This window comes from Corvus kubaryi, unplaced genomic scaffold, assembly GCF_017639235.1.
Source record: "Corvus kubaryi isolate FWS band 111438036 unplaced genomic scaffold, C.kubaryi_AGA036_p1.0 split3-73, whole genome shotgun sequence".
In the NCBI taxonomy this organism is placed as follows: domain Eukaryota; kingdom Metazoa; phylum Chordata; class Aves; order Passeriformes; family Corvidae; genus Corvus; species Corvus kubaryi.
Genome location: NW_024582091.1, coordinates 12,664,878 through 12,682,932, shown reverse-complemented (window position 1 = coordinate 12,682,932; position 18,055 = coordinate 12,664,878). Strand labels below are relative to the sequence as shown.

General features: G+C 41.3%; 1 protein-coding gene across 1 annotated transcript; it reads left to right on the top strand.

The window, feature by feature from the left end:
• The first annotated feature begins 16,984 nt into the window (after nt 1-16,984).
• On the top strand, nt 16,985-17,644 carry LOC121659114 (sal-like protein 1). Its single transcript, XM_042016943.1, has one exon. It carries the CDS (start codon nt 17,069-17,071, stop codon nt 17,627-17,629), a length of 561 nt encoding a protein of 186 aa, XP_041872877.1. The 5' UTR covers nt 16,985-17,068; the 3' UTR covers nt 17,630-17,644.
• The last annotated feature ends 411 nt before the right edge of the window (nt 17,645-18,055 follow it).

Here is an 18,055-nt window from a genome sequence, read left to right as displayed (position 1 = left end):
CCTTGAACTTCAGAGGAAAAAGGGAGTGATAAAACCAATACAGAGTACTAGAATCATGTACACTGCAGAGACCTCTATGGTGATCTAGTCCCAACCCCTTTCAAAACAGGGCCAGCTTCAACATTTTCCCAGGTTATCGAGATAGAATCTCCACAACCTCACTGAGAAACCTGTTCAAGTCCTTGCGGGAACTCTTGCTGTGAATTTTTTTCCTTATGTCTAAGGACCTGTTGTCTCTTGTCTTTTCCTTGCACACCTCTGATTCTACCTAAGGTATAGACTTCAAAATTGACACTGATGAGCCTCATTGTAAAGCATTTAGAGAACTGACCAAAACAATCTCAAACAAAAACCACCAACGATTTTCAGAGTTCATGGAGAACAGATGTGGTCCAAAAGACTGCAAACTGGCAAACATATTGCAAATTTTAAAGAAAGAATAAAGGAAATGCTGGGAGTTAGACACTAGCAAGGATGAAGTTTCAGGAAAAAAATACAGTAATAAATACTCAAATGTTAATTTACAGACACCTGGATGATGATAAGGGCAGCCAGTTTAGAGTTTGTAAATTTGATTTAAGTGTTCCATGAGAGAAAAGAAGCAGGAGCAGTATAGGTCATATCCTCATTTTAGAAAGGTTTGACACTTTTACATGATATTCTTGAAAACAAGTTAGGAGAAAAAACTGTCAGACAGAGATTTTTATGAAAGAGTATAAATCTTGAGCATTTGGTAACCACTAAAAGTATTTATTAATGGTTGGTGTCAAAATGGAAGAGGTGCCAGTTGAATTTTGAAGAGGCCTCTCTTGAGATGGCTACTACTCAATGTTTCTGTTAAGGACTTTTACAGCAGAATATACCTATGAATTTTGCAGATGGCATCTAACTGGAGGTGGGGGATGAAAGATCAGGGAAAAACAGGGTTAGAATTTAGGATGATTGTGTGAACTTAAGAAATAGCACACAGTCAATAAAGACACGTGAAAGATGTTATAGCATAGATAGGTAGGCTGGATGTGCAGAGGGCTGGTTAGTAGTTCTGAAGAAAAGTATTTAAGTCTGAAAGGAAGGTTTGATTCTAAGTTGAATATTAATGAATCTAGTCATGCTGTTAGGAAAAAAGACAAGCGCTCTGCTAGAATATGCACACACACACACACACGTACTGATCCATATATGTACACACAAGAATATAATCTACCAAATACAGCAGGCTGTTCTCTGGGTGTTTTTCTTGCCTCAGCCTCTAATGAGTAGTGTCTCCAGCAATAATAAATATGCTCAAAAGAAAAAAAAGTGGATCAAGTGTAGAGAGTTCAAAGTAATAAAATGGATCTTGTAGAGAAAGACCAGATAATTTCCAGTTGCTTAGTCTAGAGCAAAAGAACTTAGAGACCATATGTCAAATCATAACAACCAAAATAGTGATCAGTTCCTCATGCCTTTGAGTGGATATGGTATGAAGTAAGGAGCTTAAATTGAAGCATTATGAGGAAAATCTCATAGGATAGAAAATAAAGCATAGGAGTAGGCTTGGAGGGGTAATGAGATAGACAATTCTGAAAGTTTTTAAGAATAATAGGTTAGAAAAACACCAGTCAAGAATAATAAAGGCATGAGAAACCCTGGGGAAGGAGAAGGACAAGATAACATCCAAAGGTATCATGCCACCTAGTTTTGCCTTAAACGACTGAGGAAACCAAAAATTAATGAGACATCTCTCATGTTCTAATTGTTTCAGACTAATAAATATTAAAATTCTGAAGTTTATTATGGTGTTACTCCTCAGTGTTTACTACACTGAAGTAGCAGAATAAGGTATTAGTAAGTAGGGACTTAAGTCTGGTTTCACCTGTTCAGACAGAGTACAGACAGGCAGGAACCTGGTATCTGAGCAATTCACTTAAAAAGATCTATCCATTTCATGAATAGAGTAGCTAGTCCATAGTATTTGGGCTTATTTTCTCCTGTCTGGCCTGTACTTCTTTCATGCATAAAGCACAGCTGTGGATCCGAGACCAGCCCCACACCCCAGGATGTGCTATTGGCTGGTAGCATCGATCTAATCTGAGAACATACAGTTGTAGTTCCTGCTCCAACTAACAATTTTTTAGGTGTAGGAGTTGAATGTCCAGTCCACAGAGGAGCTGGATAGGGAGGGAAGGGTCTAGAACTTCTCTCTCTGTCATGAGTAACAGTTCTTGGCAAAATAGATTCCTGGGCAAAAGGGGACTGTAAGGCATCTTGTGTTTTCCCAGTGTGTCTTCCTTTGTGGTGTCTTTGGGTAGATAGGAAACACCAGCCAGAGCTAAACACATGGCTCGGGGAAGTCGCTGGTTTCCACAGCCCTTTAAGGGTGTGCATAAGCTGGATGTCAAGCCACAGCCAACACCAGCTGAACAGTAGTGCTTCTGTGTGCGTTGAGACAGACCTGAGGCAATTATGTTTTCACCTGAGATTTCAGGCACATTCAGAGCCCAAAAGAACAGCTTAGTAGCAGTACTGACAACTCAGATTTTTCACTTAGAATTATATTTTATTAAATACTTAGAATACTCTAGCCTTTGGTTGATTTTTTCCAACTCCAGTTGTACCATGATATATTTTATTCTCCTTTGAGTAGCTATCCTGCAAGGATATTTCAATATCACTAATTCAGTGCAGGTTCTGAGAAATATCATGAATAACAGATGATAAATAAAAAGGAGTATTTAATATTCTGCACAGTTTTATTAGTGTATATTAGTTGACCTTTAGGTACAACCTAATTCTTTAGCTCAACAAGCTTCTTTTATTTTTAAGTTAAAAGAAAAAAATATTCTTAAAAGAATGTTATAAAGGCTGAGAAGTGTTCAATGGATAGAAAATATCAAGATAGCTATGTATTCTGATATAGACAATAAATTCAAGGTTACATTTTCTTCACGGGGGACCCCTTCCCACTTCAGCACAAGACATGATTTGTTTTTACTTCATACACAGAATTTCCATATTTTGCAGTGTCTTCTTACTATGTATTACTACAGTATTCAAACCTTTCTCTCAAGGCAGTTATTATATTCCTCATGAGCTTTTCTATGTTGCTTGTTTCATTGTCTGAGGGTTTCAAAAACTGTAGTCAGGCTTCTTAGCAATCTCTGGCATGAGCACAACCCAGCAGAAAGATCAGCAAGAAACAAGGCACAAATAATTTTAAAAATAACAATATATCTTCTAGCTGTGGGTATTATTGCAATAAGCTGGGCTCATTTTAATATCATTTTTTGGAAACCTCAATAAATAAAATCTCCTTTGTTCAAAGTAAGTCACCTGATTTCAGCTGTTTCAAGGAGTTACCAAAACTTCCGCAAATGAGACCACAATGACTTAAGACCATAAGATTGTTAAATGGGCTATGTTCTTTAGTCCTGGTACTCTTGGGAACTGTGTTTACAGGAATGGACAGTAAATACTCCAGAAAAAAAACACTTTAACCATGACACCACGGGAAAATGTAACTTCTCTCTATTCAGCCTTTGTGAAGACACACCTGGAATATTGTATCCCCACTTGGGCCCTCCAGAATAAGCGGGAAACTGGCAAACAGGGTGAGGCCAGTAAAAGGCTACTAAAATTATTAGGGACTGGGGAGCATGATATGTTAAGAGAGGCTGAGGTAACTGCATTTGATTAGTCTGGAGAAGAGAAAGCTAAAGGGAAGGTATGTCCAATCACTATCTTCATTCAGGAAGATTCCGTCTTGCATTAGGAAGAGTGTCCCCAGCAGGTCACAGGAGGTCTTCCTTCCCTCTGTCCTAGGCAGGAACCTAGAAGAGAAAATTTCAATCCAAGTATTTGTCACGAGTAAGAAGTAGCTGTAAACTGATGATTCTAATCAAAATGTCAGGTAAAGAGGAAATTTGTTCCAAATTATGCAAAGAAACCCAATGCAGAGTCTTTCTGCAAGTGTTTTGCTCTCCCCCTGCATTGTCTGTGGTCTTTACATGTTCTTGCATGCAAGGGTGAAATCACTAATCACAGGTTACTACAAGGACTGAGGCAACCTGTGGTGCTTACATTTGTTTCCCAGGCAACTTCCAAAAGGCAGAGTTGTGAATGGCGTGGATCTTTGTCCTGACACAATCTATACCTGTTATTGTGATCACACTTTGTGCCAGCTTCCTGTAATGTCTAAAGCAATGAAAGAGAAAAGATAAAGAAAAAGCCCTGAATTTCCTGCAAACAAGGAAATGACACCTGCATTTCTGAGGCTAGAAATTCCTTAGCCCAAGTCACAAGCATTGGCAGGGAAAAGCTGCAGAATGCATAAAGCCCTTCTGAATTTCAAACTTCCAATCTCACTGAGCACTTAGGCATTCTTTTATTCTCAGTGAGGGATTTTTTAAAACACAAGTAATTTTTCCTGTAATTACGGAAAAAATAGTGTTCAGTCCTTGGGAACTGGGAAAACCCTGAGTGTCCCACATGCACTGGTATAGAAACCTCTAAACTGCATGTGCAGAAAGTTTTGATACTACCTGTGTCTTCTGCCTATGAACAAATCAAAACATTGTAGACTATTCTTTCTGTCCAAAAATTCCTTTCATTGATGCACAAGGGAACTTAAGACAGTACTGTCATTGAGAGAACATGAATTTCATGCCATCTCTTCCAAAATTTCTGCTCCATCCACCATCCTAAATGATCCTTTTGTAACCAGGAGTACTTTTCCTCTTAGAGCCTGGTGCTGTATAATTGTGTAGTAAATCTTGTGCAGGATATTTGTAGCTGTGCCTCAGGCAAAATTCCTGGAGTACTGAGATGACTTCACCTGGATTGCTAAATACAGCAGTCTCTCAATGACAATATTGCAGCAGTTGATAGGGATTAATGAGCTCCAGGTTTATTTAGACTCCTCAGAGTGTTGTTTTGGGTTGTTTATGGACAGCATTAGCACTGTTCGATCCAATTCTGAAAGACAGTTCTCACAATCCATGGACTAGAAAACAACAGAGGTTTTGCAAACCTCATTGTCACATAAATCAAATAAATACTGCAGTGAGCAGGGTCTAGGGCTGTACACACAATTTCTTCATAGAAACTAAAAACTGATGCTTCAGCACTCTGAAATTTCTATCCAAGCAGGAGTATTTATGATGAAAAAAGGGTAAAGCCTTTGCAAAATTGATACCTCCTAAAAGTACAAGGTACAATCCCATCAGGGACTGAAAAATGGAACCTACAATGCAGACTCTGAGCCACTAGCAAGTATAATGTTATATATTCTCTGTCGTCTCTTTAGAGCTAGGATCCTAAATCTAGCATAGCCTAGGGTTTCCAAGGACCATTATACTCAAACCACAAGGAGGTGATCAAAAATATAGTTACAACACTTCATGGAAATGGTCTTTGCTTGACTCTTGTCAGATGGAAGTCAATATTCCTTGCCTTATTTCTCCCCTTGTGCATTGTTCCTCTCGGGATGGCTCGTACTGCAGTGACAGTGTACAGCTGTTGCTATTTTGGTTCATAGGAATTTGCAAGACAGGTGATGGGTCTCCTGGTAAAACTTACACAGAGAGCTAGAGTCAATAGAAAACGCAGAAATATCTAGAGGTAGCCTGTGTAAGTGGATATCTTAATTATTTTGTCTCTAACTTGCTATTCTGAATTGAATATATTGTGAAAATAACAATAGCTTGAAAATCAATGAACAAATCAGCAATTACAGTGCCTAGTAATGTGTCTCAAATAAAGGCTAACAAAATATTTTCCATAGGAAAATAGTGTCAGCAGAAAAAAACCCTTTAATATTTAAGCAGATTGTGCAGTGTTTGAACAACGCAGTTAACAATGTGGTTATTAAACTTATTTTCAGAAGAATGAAAAATTCACTGTGCCTTATTTCAGCCATTCAATTTCTCTTCGACAATATGGAATTTGGTTCATGATGTAAACACTCTAATTAAGTAAAGTTTATAAATGGCAAGTATAAATATAGGGTGCAAAAATATCAATGCAAAGTGAATTTATGGAAAATAATCATATCACAAGATCATAAAATAAAAATTAAAATTGAAAGATATGTCTTAGTTACCCACAGACACAGAGAAGTAACAATATGAAAATATTATTTCTGATCTTTTTAATCTGTCAGGGTTCTTCTTCAGAATTCTAACCATGGTATTTTTCTTATTCTTTGAAGATGTGAAATCTCAGACTTAATTCTTATTGGGAATTTTTTCCCACTGGCTCCTTCCTACTTTTTCTTTTTTTCAACTTTGTAGGCAGAACTTCTGACTTCTTCCTGAAACATGACCAGCATAAGACAGAAGGGTCATATTGCTCAGGGAAACAGAGGTTTTTAGGAAGCCATGTCAATATACACCAGATTCTCCTCACCACCTGCACTTCCCAGCATTTCTGTGTATATACCTCAAACTCTCTTCTTCTACACATTTAATATCCCTCTTTTTATAAACACAAGTACAGATAATCTACATGTCCCAGCCTCAGACTGTCTCCTAATTCCTGTGAATAAGTCTTACAAATAGTTTTCATTTTTTTTTTAATAGATTTTTCCTAAAGCTTGTGACATGTGTCTGTACTGAGGAAAGCCAAGTGAAGGGCTTATACCTTGTCCTCTACACACCTTTAACTGAGGAAAAACATGTGGCTCTAGAGAAAGGGAACTGGGACCTGAGTAAGAAACCGCTTAGGGAAACACAAGAGACAGATTCAGATCAGTTTAGGTCTATCAGAACATCTATGTCTCTGTCTCTACAACTACCATCCAGGACAGGGTAGTTTTACACATTTGCAGTAAAAACAGAAAAGCAGGTGCAAGTAAATGCAGGTAACTAGAGTTTGGTTTTGTTGGTTTGTTTGTTGTTTTTGTAAGGAGAGGGGAGTGTAAACGGCAGATAAACCACAAAAATGACAAAAGGAGGAAAGGAAAAAAAGGAAAAAAGGAAAAAAAGGAAAAAAAGGAGGTGGATTTTGATCTGAACAACCCTGTTCTTTCATTTTGGGTGCATTTGCAGTAAACAGCAAGCAAATGGAGACACAGAAAACTGTCTGTAGCGCCCTTTTCTTCCCCAACACACAGGCGCGGTTCCTAGGGCCAGGTACATACCCCAGTCAGAGGGCAGAGACTGAACCTCTGCTGATTCAGACAGACTGCACTGAAACCAGTGGGCAGTTCCCAGCTCTGTCCTCAAGGACATGGAATCTGTCTCTCCATTTTTTCCTCATTCAGTCACAGTTTCATTTAGTAAAACCAGAGGTGTTGACACCTCCTCCCAGTCCTTAACACTCTGCAGGTAGCACTGCTCTCTCTGTACCAAGCCACATGCATTTCCAAGCATGAAAAGAATCTGAAAAGGATCACATAAAAGGAAAGGAGTGGTGGTTTATGACCCTTGAGACCCTGGTTTGGGTGCAGGGAATTGATATTTACAGGCTAGGATAACCTAGACCTCCATATCCTTGAGCTTTTTCATAAGTGAGAACACTGTGACTTCTCATAAAGCGAAAAGCTTTAAAAGGAAAATCTGAAGGCTTAAGCAATTTTAATCTATGATTTCACCTTAAAGTGTTTGCTAAATTCAGGATACATTTGAAAATGATTTTAACATTTACAAAATTAGGGAATGGGAGCAAAATATCCCCCAAAACATACTATGTCAAGAGGCTCCACCTTCTCTTCAGCATTGTGAGACTCACAGGCTGTGAGACAGAGCTGTTGGGGAGCATAAATGGGCTAAAATCTAAAAATCTATTCTAGAAGTGTGATAAATTCTCACATGGTACTTAACAATGGCTCTGCCTCCTGAAAAAAAAGAGGCACTGGAGGAAAAAATATGTCAGAGACACATATTTTTCTGGGAGTAAAGAGTCTGGGGCAAGGTCTTCAGAAGCGGAAAGAGGAAAATCACTCATCCAAACAAGGGTTTTCATATTAAACAGCTGGGGGATCTATGCATCTAAACAGGTACTACTATGCATTTAATTTCATGCAGAAAACAGGAATTCGTTAACTTCTACTCCTTGTTCAAAAGGAAAATGTGTATTTACTCTCATTATAAAATAAGTTTTAAACTCAAACAATTTTCTGAGGTGGTCTAGGTATTTTAAAGAACTTGAAGGCAGTTTTCTCTTATCCAGGAGTACCTGTAAGTGCATTAAAGTATTGTAAAAATTATTTTTAACAAAAAAATAAAGTGGATATTTAAATAGTGTGAAATGGAATATCATTGTTCTTTACAAGTTCACAGAAAAAAATTATCTGAGACTGACTGGTGTGAAATAAATAGGCTTTTCATTACATTTTCACTTATATTGGCACTGCTGAGATGTTTACATACACAATAGTTTCTCTTTATAGGAGGCCTCAATTATCCACTACCTATGGTTCATACACATTATTTTTCTTCCTGAAACTCTGACAAAGATAACCACCTGGAAAGCTGAAAATAAATTTCAACTACAAGATGATTTGTTTAAAGAGGAAGCAATTTTTAAAATTTTTTGCCTCTAGTCAAGTAACTGCAATTTTAAATGCAATTATTTTTCCCTGAGATCATACTTGCAGATATGAGCTACGTAGAGCCTCTTTTAAAAGTCTTGCTTTGAATATGGATGAGTGAGAACCATTTATGCAACATGTATCTGAAGGTCATTTAATTTTTTCAGAATTAACCCATAACTCCTGGGAAATGACACTGCATTCTAAATTAACGTCAAACATCCCGGAGTGCTATCAAGAGAAGATTCAGCTCTGTATGGTATCTGAGGCTGTATGGTATTACATTTCAGAAGCCATTTTCTGTTACAGCACAGGAACATGGCAGGAAGAAATACTATCAGAGTAGCTATAAGTATGTAAATGTGTATGAGAATGACACCAGTTTAAACTAAAACGCTCCATCTGAGTATTTTTTTACTAACAAGATTTTACTATTGCTAAGATAGTGAGTCTACTTGATTTGTTTAACTCATGGACCCTTGAAAGTTTGGGCTGATTTTCCTTTTCGTGTTAACATTATATTTGCAAAAAATCCCTAATGAGCCATGCTGCAGCTTCTGGTCTTTGAGTTCTGTTTGGATAGCTAAACATGCCTAGCAGTTCTGGCTGAAAACAAAAAAAACTTAGTGAAAACTACATTATTCTCTGCTTCAAAATTAACAATGGCAAGAGGAAACAGCTCTAAACCCCACATTCATCTGCTTGGGCAAAAATAATAATGGAAAATATCAAACCAAAGCTATTTTGCAGAATCACTATAAGATGTAACAGAAGTTGCAAATGAGCTAGTTAATTGAACCCAGATATTTTCTTCTTCCTCTCACTACATATATTCATTGAAGCTTAATGTTTTTCCTGAGGTATTCTTCATTTGAAATTGTTAACAACTTGAACTGTTTTGCAAAGGCAGATACTGAATAATATACTCTGGATTATTAGGAATTGCGAGGACATGTAAGATTTGATCTGTGCCCTCATTTCACTTCATAGAAATGCACTTCATAGTAGCAGTGAGAACAAGGGTCACTGAAGAGCTTTGTTGGGTATTTTAGAGAACTGTAGCAGAAATACTAAGATTGGCATGATCTGTTCATGTTCCTCTGTGTGGCTGCAGGTGCACCCAAAGGAACAGAAGGGCCGTAAGACTGGTGCATCTGGTGGCACTCAGATGAATAGGTCACAGACATCCTAGTACAGCACAGCTACTTGCAATCAGGACAACTAGAAAGCCAGGAACAGCCTACACCCAAACTAAAATACACAAACAGTAATGGCTCCCATCAAAGTGGGAAGATAAAGAACAGACTGGAGTCCTAGGCTGCCCATAGAAGGGGAAAAAGGATGGTGAGAAAAATCTGTGGACTCACAAAGGTGGCATGGGATGGAATAGGATGGAGAGGCAAAAATCATCAGCAGCTCCTAAAGGGCACAAAGAAAGTGAAAGGTCAGTCACCCTCCCCAACCCAGGCAGCATGGCAAGGTCTTGGATTTGGTGTCCACCTGGAGGCACCTGTCCTGGGGGTTATGAGAAGTACATCAGGAAAAGGTGAGTGAAGTAAGATTTCTTTTAAAATAAAATGTTTTCCTCCCATAAGGGTCCATATGGAGCTTGTAGCAACAGTGTAACAGCATTATTTTCTACAGCATAGACAAAGTGATCCTCCAGGTCCCCAGAGCAGTAAAATGAACTCCCTCATGGAAACAGCAATGAACACTGTCACTGAACCGCTCAAGTTTACAGGGGGAAAAGACAGGTGAAGATATCAAGTGGTTATCTCCCCAAGAGCAATACACAGCTTTTAAAATGCTGTGCTCTCCTAGGAAAAAAGGTGCATAATCAGTGTCCAGCTATGCATAGCCCAGCTAACATTATGGACTTGGCTGGGAGAACAGCTGATGAAGAGTGCTCTTCTCCATTACCTGCAGGACGTGAGGTCCCTGGAGCACTACAGCACTGCACATGAGCTGAAGAACTGCCTGCAACCTTGTCACATTTTGCCTTGCCCTTGCTTCGCACTTAACAACTTTGTGTGCACTAATTAACTTAGTTTTGGGTGATAAAGAAATAACTACTTCTGTTTAGAGCATTTATTTGACAGTTATCATTATAATATTCAGGCTGATTCATCAGAAAGGACTTTCTTGTGCTATTTGTCTATGGAGTGCTTCACAAAATTTGTATCAGTAAGTAGAAATAGTCTTTAGTCGGGTCGGGGTTGAGACTTAAGCCAAGCTGGAAGATACCTAGTGCAGTAGCAGCAAAAGAAAGATTTTTTGCCAGGCAGCCTCGGACCTACTACAATTCCAAGGCTGCTGTGCTTAGAAATGGCTTCTCTTCCCTGCTGCTGCTTGCTGCTGCTGGTGTGCTTGTCACAGCAGCAACAAGCAGTGATGCCATCAGTGACTTTGGAGCTTGAGGTGAAACCCCTTCCTTGAAGCCTTTCCCCTGCCACCCCCACGGCCCCTTCCCTCCAGTCAACCACTCCATCCACCTCCTTCCTCCACGCGAGTGGCGCTGCCTGCTGGGGGAGCATGGGCTGGTGCAAAGCACGCTGTGAGGCAATCTGTGGGCAAACTGGTTGTTAATGGGCTTAGCTGCACTGTGTGAAGGCCCCATTCCTTTTCAATCAAAACATTCGATTCCTTCAGGGGGTTTGCACTTAACGTGATAGGGAGTTCAGTTGCTCTGCAGTTAATAAATGTATCCTACTGGTCACTGTTGCACTGCAGAAATATACTTTGGTTGTTTTACATTTTGAGGCACATGGTTTGCTTAAATTCACCAGCATTTATTTCCTCAAGCCTGTTCTATATTCATTACATGCTTATGTTTCCCCTACTTCTATGCATTATAGGGATGCTTGCCATGAAATATATTTCCTTGGATTCTGGTATCTTCAAAACACCTCAGGCATTTTCGCAGAAATCATTTTATTTTCTTCCAAGTGAAGTTTATTAAAATATCCATTGCTACAGGCTGTAGTACGTGGAATGGAGCCATAACTCATACTTAACAACCTTTTTCCAGTCTTGCTACTGCTAGCTGAATAAATTTAAACTCTCTTTTTGACTGTACTGATTTTTGGATGTGGCATTTCCCTTACTAACCGGGGTCATTTTTTTTAATGGCCATCAGTGTTCTTACAGGACATGTGATTAAGGATAATTTCTGGCCTCTCACAAGCGTAGAATTCTTAGTGCCTGTTAGGTAGCAGCAACTGTGCTTCTGAAATACACACTATTTTTCTATTAAATTCCCCAGCTCTTTATCTTAATTATTTCCATTTTATCTATTCTATTTTCCCGTTACTTGCCAACACAGCAAATGATGCCCTGAGGTACTTGGAGACTGCCTTAAGTGCTGCCCTAAGTGCTGCCATCTGAGGTTAATTAATTTGTACCTCTGGACATCACCTCCGAGGCACATTTCTTTCCTCTTCTGCAGTGAAAGAGCTGTAAACCAAGCACTGCATGTGTGCTTCATAGGGAAAAGACTCAGTTGATTTCCTGTTTTCAAAAGCCCTTGATTGATCAGTCCGGGTTGTGTGACCTGTTCCCTCCACGCCCTGCATGGCACCAAAGCACCACGTGGCTGTCACTCTATGTCCACTTGACTTCTTAGTGCAGAACACCTCTGTGTCAGCTTCATGCTCTGCATTTCACCCCTACGGCTGTGTTTCAGTCTGTGCAGTCTGTAACAGAGAAGGATGAGATAACCACCACAGACATAAAGCAATATTATATTAAAGATTGTAATCTCTGAGGAGAAGAGCATACAAAGCAGTACCAAAACTAGACAGATTTCAACTGAAATTCTCTGTGCATTCTGGAACAGAAAAGGTAGCTCACAGAATAAGTGGTATCTCCATCTCTAGATGCCTCCACATCAGCATGGGATGCCTCCTGGAAGACTGTTTTAAATGGGGCTAAAACTGTGTGGATCAGCATGAGGCAAAATGCCTGGATTGCGCTGACTTCTGCAGTGAGGAAGCTAAACCAGACTAACAGTTGCTTCTTTCCTTAACATCTTGAACTTATGTTCATTTTCTACACTTGTAGCCTTTTTCAAATTTCTGGTTATTATGAGCCCTCCAACCTGCACATTTCTTGGCCAAAAAAAAAAAAATTATTTAAAAGAAATAGGTAGAGACCACAGCCAAGAAACAAAATTGCCAGTTTCTTACATGACTGCTGATTGTGACAACCTGGCAAGAGGAACCTGATGAACTTCCATGACAGCAAAGGCTGAAAAATGCTTTTCCCTTGCTATATTTGAAAATACTTTTCAGCATGATTTTGAGGACAGCATTAAAATCAATAAGAAATAGAAGGGAAATGAAGGACAGAGTTTAAGCACTGCAAATTGTGCTTTTTCTTTGTTTCTATTTTCCATTATTTGTATTAACTACAATATTAATGTGAGACAGCAGTAGCTAGGGCACTTCTTGAAGACTGTTCAGGAGATCTTTTTATTTTTTCTTCCAAGGACAGAAAATTGAAGCAAATGAAATATGACTTGTATGAGAGTCTGAATGGTAATAAACATATATTGTATTCCCAGTACCTATGTGACTAGGTAATACCACAAGATGAAGAGAAAGAAGATCTATAATGCAAGAAAATAAGCAACAGAAGCCAAAGGAAGAAAAGAAATTAAAAACCCTCAAAATCTGATACTGTTCCATGCCTACACCAGTCTATTTAGCTTTGCAAATTACAATTTGGACCTGATTGTTAACTTTGCTGGACAATTTGCAATGTGTGTAATCTTTTTTCTGTGCTTGTATAAGCTGCCAATGAATCAAGACACTGTGTCAAGGCAAATTACTGTATTTGTATTAGGTATTTCACTTGCTTTAGTCCAAATAACTTTAGCGTATACTGACATCCAATATTCAAATATGCAATATAAATTTAATTTGCAGTCTCTTGCATTTCTAATGTATGGGAAATTTTAAACAGAGTGCAACCATTTTAAATATTTATAAAAACTCAGAGGACTGCAAAGTTATTGGGTATTATAATTTGCTTCATACATAAACATGACAGCAAAAAGGACAAAAATAAGAAAGTTCTACCGCATGGCTTTATTTTTAAAGGTTGTTTGAAAAAAGTTTCAATATTAAACAAAAAAGAGTTTATCAGAAAGACACCTGAAACTTCACAGAAGGCAGGATGCACAAGCAATAAAGGGGAAGAAGTGAGCTCTGGGAATCCTCTTCAGAGAGCAGCGATTTGGGACATGAAGTTGCACCTCAAGGGCTGCTCATTCCCTAAAGCATGGCAACTAAACTGAATGAGGCTTTTTTCATGCCCTTGTTGTGGTTCATCCCAGCCAGCAGCCAAGCCCCACATAGCCACTCACCCACTCACTCACTCCCCCAGCCAATAAGACTGGGAAGAAAATCAAAAGGGCAAAAGTGAAAAAACTCGTGGGTTGAGATAAAGACAGTTTAATAGGGAAAGCATAAGCCATGCACACAAGCAAAGTAAAGCAAAGCAAAGCAAAGCAAAGAATTAATTCCCTGTTTCCCATGGGCAGGCAGGTGTTCAGCCATCCCCAGAGATGATGCAGGGCTCTATCACCTGTAGTGGTGACTTGGAAAGACAAATGCCAGTACAAATGTCCCCCCACTTCCTCCTTCATTCCCTCACTTTATATACTGAGCATGATGTCACATGGTCTGGAGTATTGCTCTGGTCAGTTGGGGTCACCTGTCCAAGCTCCTCCCAAACTTCCAAGCACCCCCAGGCTACGAAAAGCAGAAAAGGCCTGGGCTCTGTGTAAGCCCTGCTCAGGTATAACAAAAACATCTCCACCTTATCATCACTTTGGATTTGTGTTCAGCACAAATCCAAAACACAGCCCCATGCCAGCCAGTGTGAAGAAAATTAACTCTAGCCCAGCCAAAGCCAGCACAGCCCAACAAACCAAACCACTCCTGTTTGCCCACCTGGCACCATGCACCCTCCCAGACAGAGGGAGTCAGAATGATGGATGGATGACCATGGGTACCCTCCTTGGCTCCAACTAACTTCTCTTTGAGCTTTGCCAAGTATCATTAAAGAATTCAGCCTTCAGGCTGATCTAGTGTATATTGGATAATTTTAAATCAGCTGAGCTATATGCGGTTTCTAATTGTAATCACAGCCCAGCAGCAGGTATAATGCCACTGGCTTTTTTTCCTGACTTGAGTTATTTATACATGGAAAGCAGTTCTCATTTCCTTAAATCTTTTGGAAGAACTAAATGGCAATACCGATGGCTCCCTTCTTTAAGACAATAGAGGTAGATTGGGGCACTAAGCGGTAAAAAGACATCTTCATGCAGCCTAACAGAAATGGAAGAGGAACAGGGTATGTTTGGATTCTTTTTCAGCATCTAAAGAACATGCTAACAAATAAGAGACTCAGGGAACCCAACCAAGTTCCTTCAATTTGCCTGGTTCCTATGCTCAGTCTAACGCTTTGTGATTTCAGGACATCGTGAAAAACAACAACAACAACAACAACAAAAAAAGTGTTGCATCAGGGATTACTGCAACAAGCATATTTCAAACCAGGAGTCCCATGGAAACGAAGTATATATGGACAGATTCGTGGTAGATGTTTCAGAGATGTTTATTTCTCCAGTCGCATGGCCGGGGCTCAGCCCAGGAACTCCCCAGTCACGGGACCCCAGGGTCCTTGGCCACCCCGGGGAACACAAACCAACCAACGGGAAATGAGGCTGACCAGGGGCAGGGAAACCCCGTGCCTCCCCCCCAGGGCCCATCTCCCAGGGCTCCATGGCAGGGGGAGGGACCCCAACATCTCACCCGTTTTATTTTAATAAAAGGAGAATGAAAATGACTGGATAACAAGAACAGTTTCAAGACAAAACAAGCCACCCTCCTGAGTCTTTAAATGTCCAATCAGATTCTGTGGAACATCTTAGGGCTGACAGAAGGGAGACAGAACTCTCCGGGCATGCTTTGTGGGGAAACTGAGGCAGGAGAGGGTTTAATTTCTTCCCTCCCTCTTTTCATCCCCCCCTCGGCATCGGAGAGGAATTGTAGGGAAATGGAATTGTATAGAGAAGCCATGGGGTGAAAAACGGATTAGGAATAAACTGGGGATAGGGTAAACTTAGGAAGGGGTTTATATTGGGTATAGGGTAAAAGGGGGAAGTAGGCTGTGGATAGGGAAATTGCTGGGATGGATATTGTTTATAATTTTGTGCATAACGGCTGCCTTTGACGGGAATATCTCCAGGCCCAGTAACATTTGCTGCTTGTAAACCCTTCTTTCCTTGCACTATATCAAATTGTACAACTTCCCCATCTCCTACACTTTGCAGGTAATTTTTAGGGTTATTCCTTTTAATGGCAGTTCTATGGATGAATAGATCTTCCCCTGTATCATCTCGTGTTATAAATCCATAGTTGTTTTTGACATTGTACCATTTCACAGTTCCTGTGACTTTCGTGGCTATAACTCCTCCTATCACGTGCTTGCGTGTTCGTCGTGGCTGCTGGTCCCGCGCGGCCGCCGCGTCGCCGACTCCGACGTCTCAGCCGGGCCCCCACGTTGCGGCTGCTCCGCGCTCTCCGAGCGGCACTGCTCCGGCGCGTGTCTGGGCTCTGCGCGGCCCCGCGTTGCCATCGCCGCTGGCTCCACGGCCTGTGAGCGGTTCCGCTCCGCAAACTCCACGCTGCTTTGAGTGCGGCCCCGTTTCGGCTCGGCGCTGCGCGGCTTCTCGTGTCGCTGTGGAAACCGCCGCCGCTCCCTCCACAGGGCTCTCTGAGCCGTGTGCTCAGAGCAGCCTGCCACGCCGATGGCTGGTTCCTGGCTGCTCGTGGCCCACGGCACCCGCGGCACCTGCGATATCGATCCCTCACTCGTGGCCGCGTGGCCGGGGACCCCGAGACAGGGATGGGGTCCGCGATAAGGCGCGCGCTCCTGAGGGGGCCGGGCGCATCCAGCACAGGCACCTCCCCCGGCACGGCTGAAGTCATGTGCTCCCGGGATGGCGGCCGCACGATCTCGGCCACGGGATAAGTATGATCTTCTGCTTTAGGGGTAATGGGACCATACAAATGCTCCTCAAGAGCTTCCCTGATTATAAGGTATGCACGGAAAGCTTCTCTTTGATCCCATACTTTATCCCATATCTCGTCCCAGAAACACCCCTCACAAGATACAGGAGGTTCGATATCAAAAAGTAAGTCTCGAGAAATATAGGAGAACCTTTTGAAAAGCCAGATGAAGAAATGTTCTAGATCTCCCGGTTGCATTACTTTTTTGTTTTGTTGTTCAAGGATTCCTTTTACTTCTAGATACATTTTTTTCTGTGGCTCAGAGAGCCCCATTTCCCACGATTCTTCCATCATCCAGAGAGAATATTCTAACCAAGATGAGAAGAGAGAGGTCTAGAGTGGTTATTTTACTCACGAATCTTCCTCAGGGATCGGTATCTTGCCCGCATTCATCCATGAAAGGACACACACTGGTGAGAAACCTTTTGCCTGCACTATATGTGGAAGAGCATTCACAACAAAAGGCAATCTGAAGGTTCACATGGGCACTCACATGTGGAACAGTACTCCTGCAAGACGAGGCAGACGGCTTTCTGTAGATGGCCCCATGACATTTCTAGGAGGCAATCCTGTAAAGTTCCCAGAAATGTTTCAGAAGGATTTGGCTGCGCAGTCAGGGAATGGAGACCCGTCCAGCTTCTGGAACCAGTATGCAGCTGCACTCTCCAACGGCTTAGCCATGAAGACCAACGAGATCTCCGTCATCCAGAATGGGGGCATCCCTCCAGCACCGGGCGGCCTGGGCAACGGTGGCAGCTCTCCCATCAGTGGCTTGACGGGAAGCCTGGAGAAGCTCCAGAATTCAGAACCCAATGCACCTCTAGCTGGTCTGGAGAAAATGGCAAGCAATGAAAACGGGACTAACTTCCGTTTTACGCGTTTCGTGGAAAACGAAGTATATATGGACAGATTCATGGTAGATGTTTCAGAGATGTTTATTTCTCCAGCCGCATGGCCGGGGCTCAGCCCAGGAACTCCCCAGTCACGGGACCCCAGGGTCCTTGGCCACACCGGGGAACACAAACCAACCAACGGGGAATGAGGCTGACCAGGGGCAGGGAAACCCTGTGTCTCCCCCCCAGGGCCCCTCTCCCAGGGCTCCATGGCAGGGGGAGGGACCCCAACAAAAAAGAATTGTGTTCACACATTTACCCTTAGAAACAGTAGCACAGGAGTGACTGTGCTGAGTCAGAACAATGGTGCATCTACTCTAACCCAACAGTAAAAGCCACTTTAACTAAGTAAGACCAGAGCAGGAATACAACTGTTTACTTACCAACTCTTTACATACCAGGGTACTACAATGTAATTTAGCAAAATGCGTGGCTAATGATCCAATATTCAGTTCTGCATATCACTTCAAAGTACAATGTTGGTAATGTGCAAGTGCAGTGAGGCCACAGTCAAAAAAACCCAAGTCACAGAAACTGATTGAAACAGGCATAAGATATAGGCTGTTAACCAGGGG

Bases quoted from the DNA above. Each gene is read 5' to 3' on its own strand.
- LOC121659114 (XM_042016943.1), top strand. From the start codon at position 17,069: ATGGGCACTCACATGTGGAACAGTACTCCTGCAAGACGAGGCAGACGG.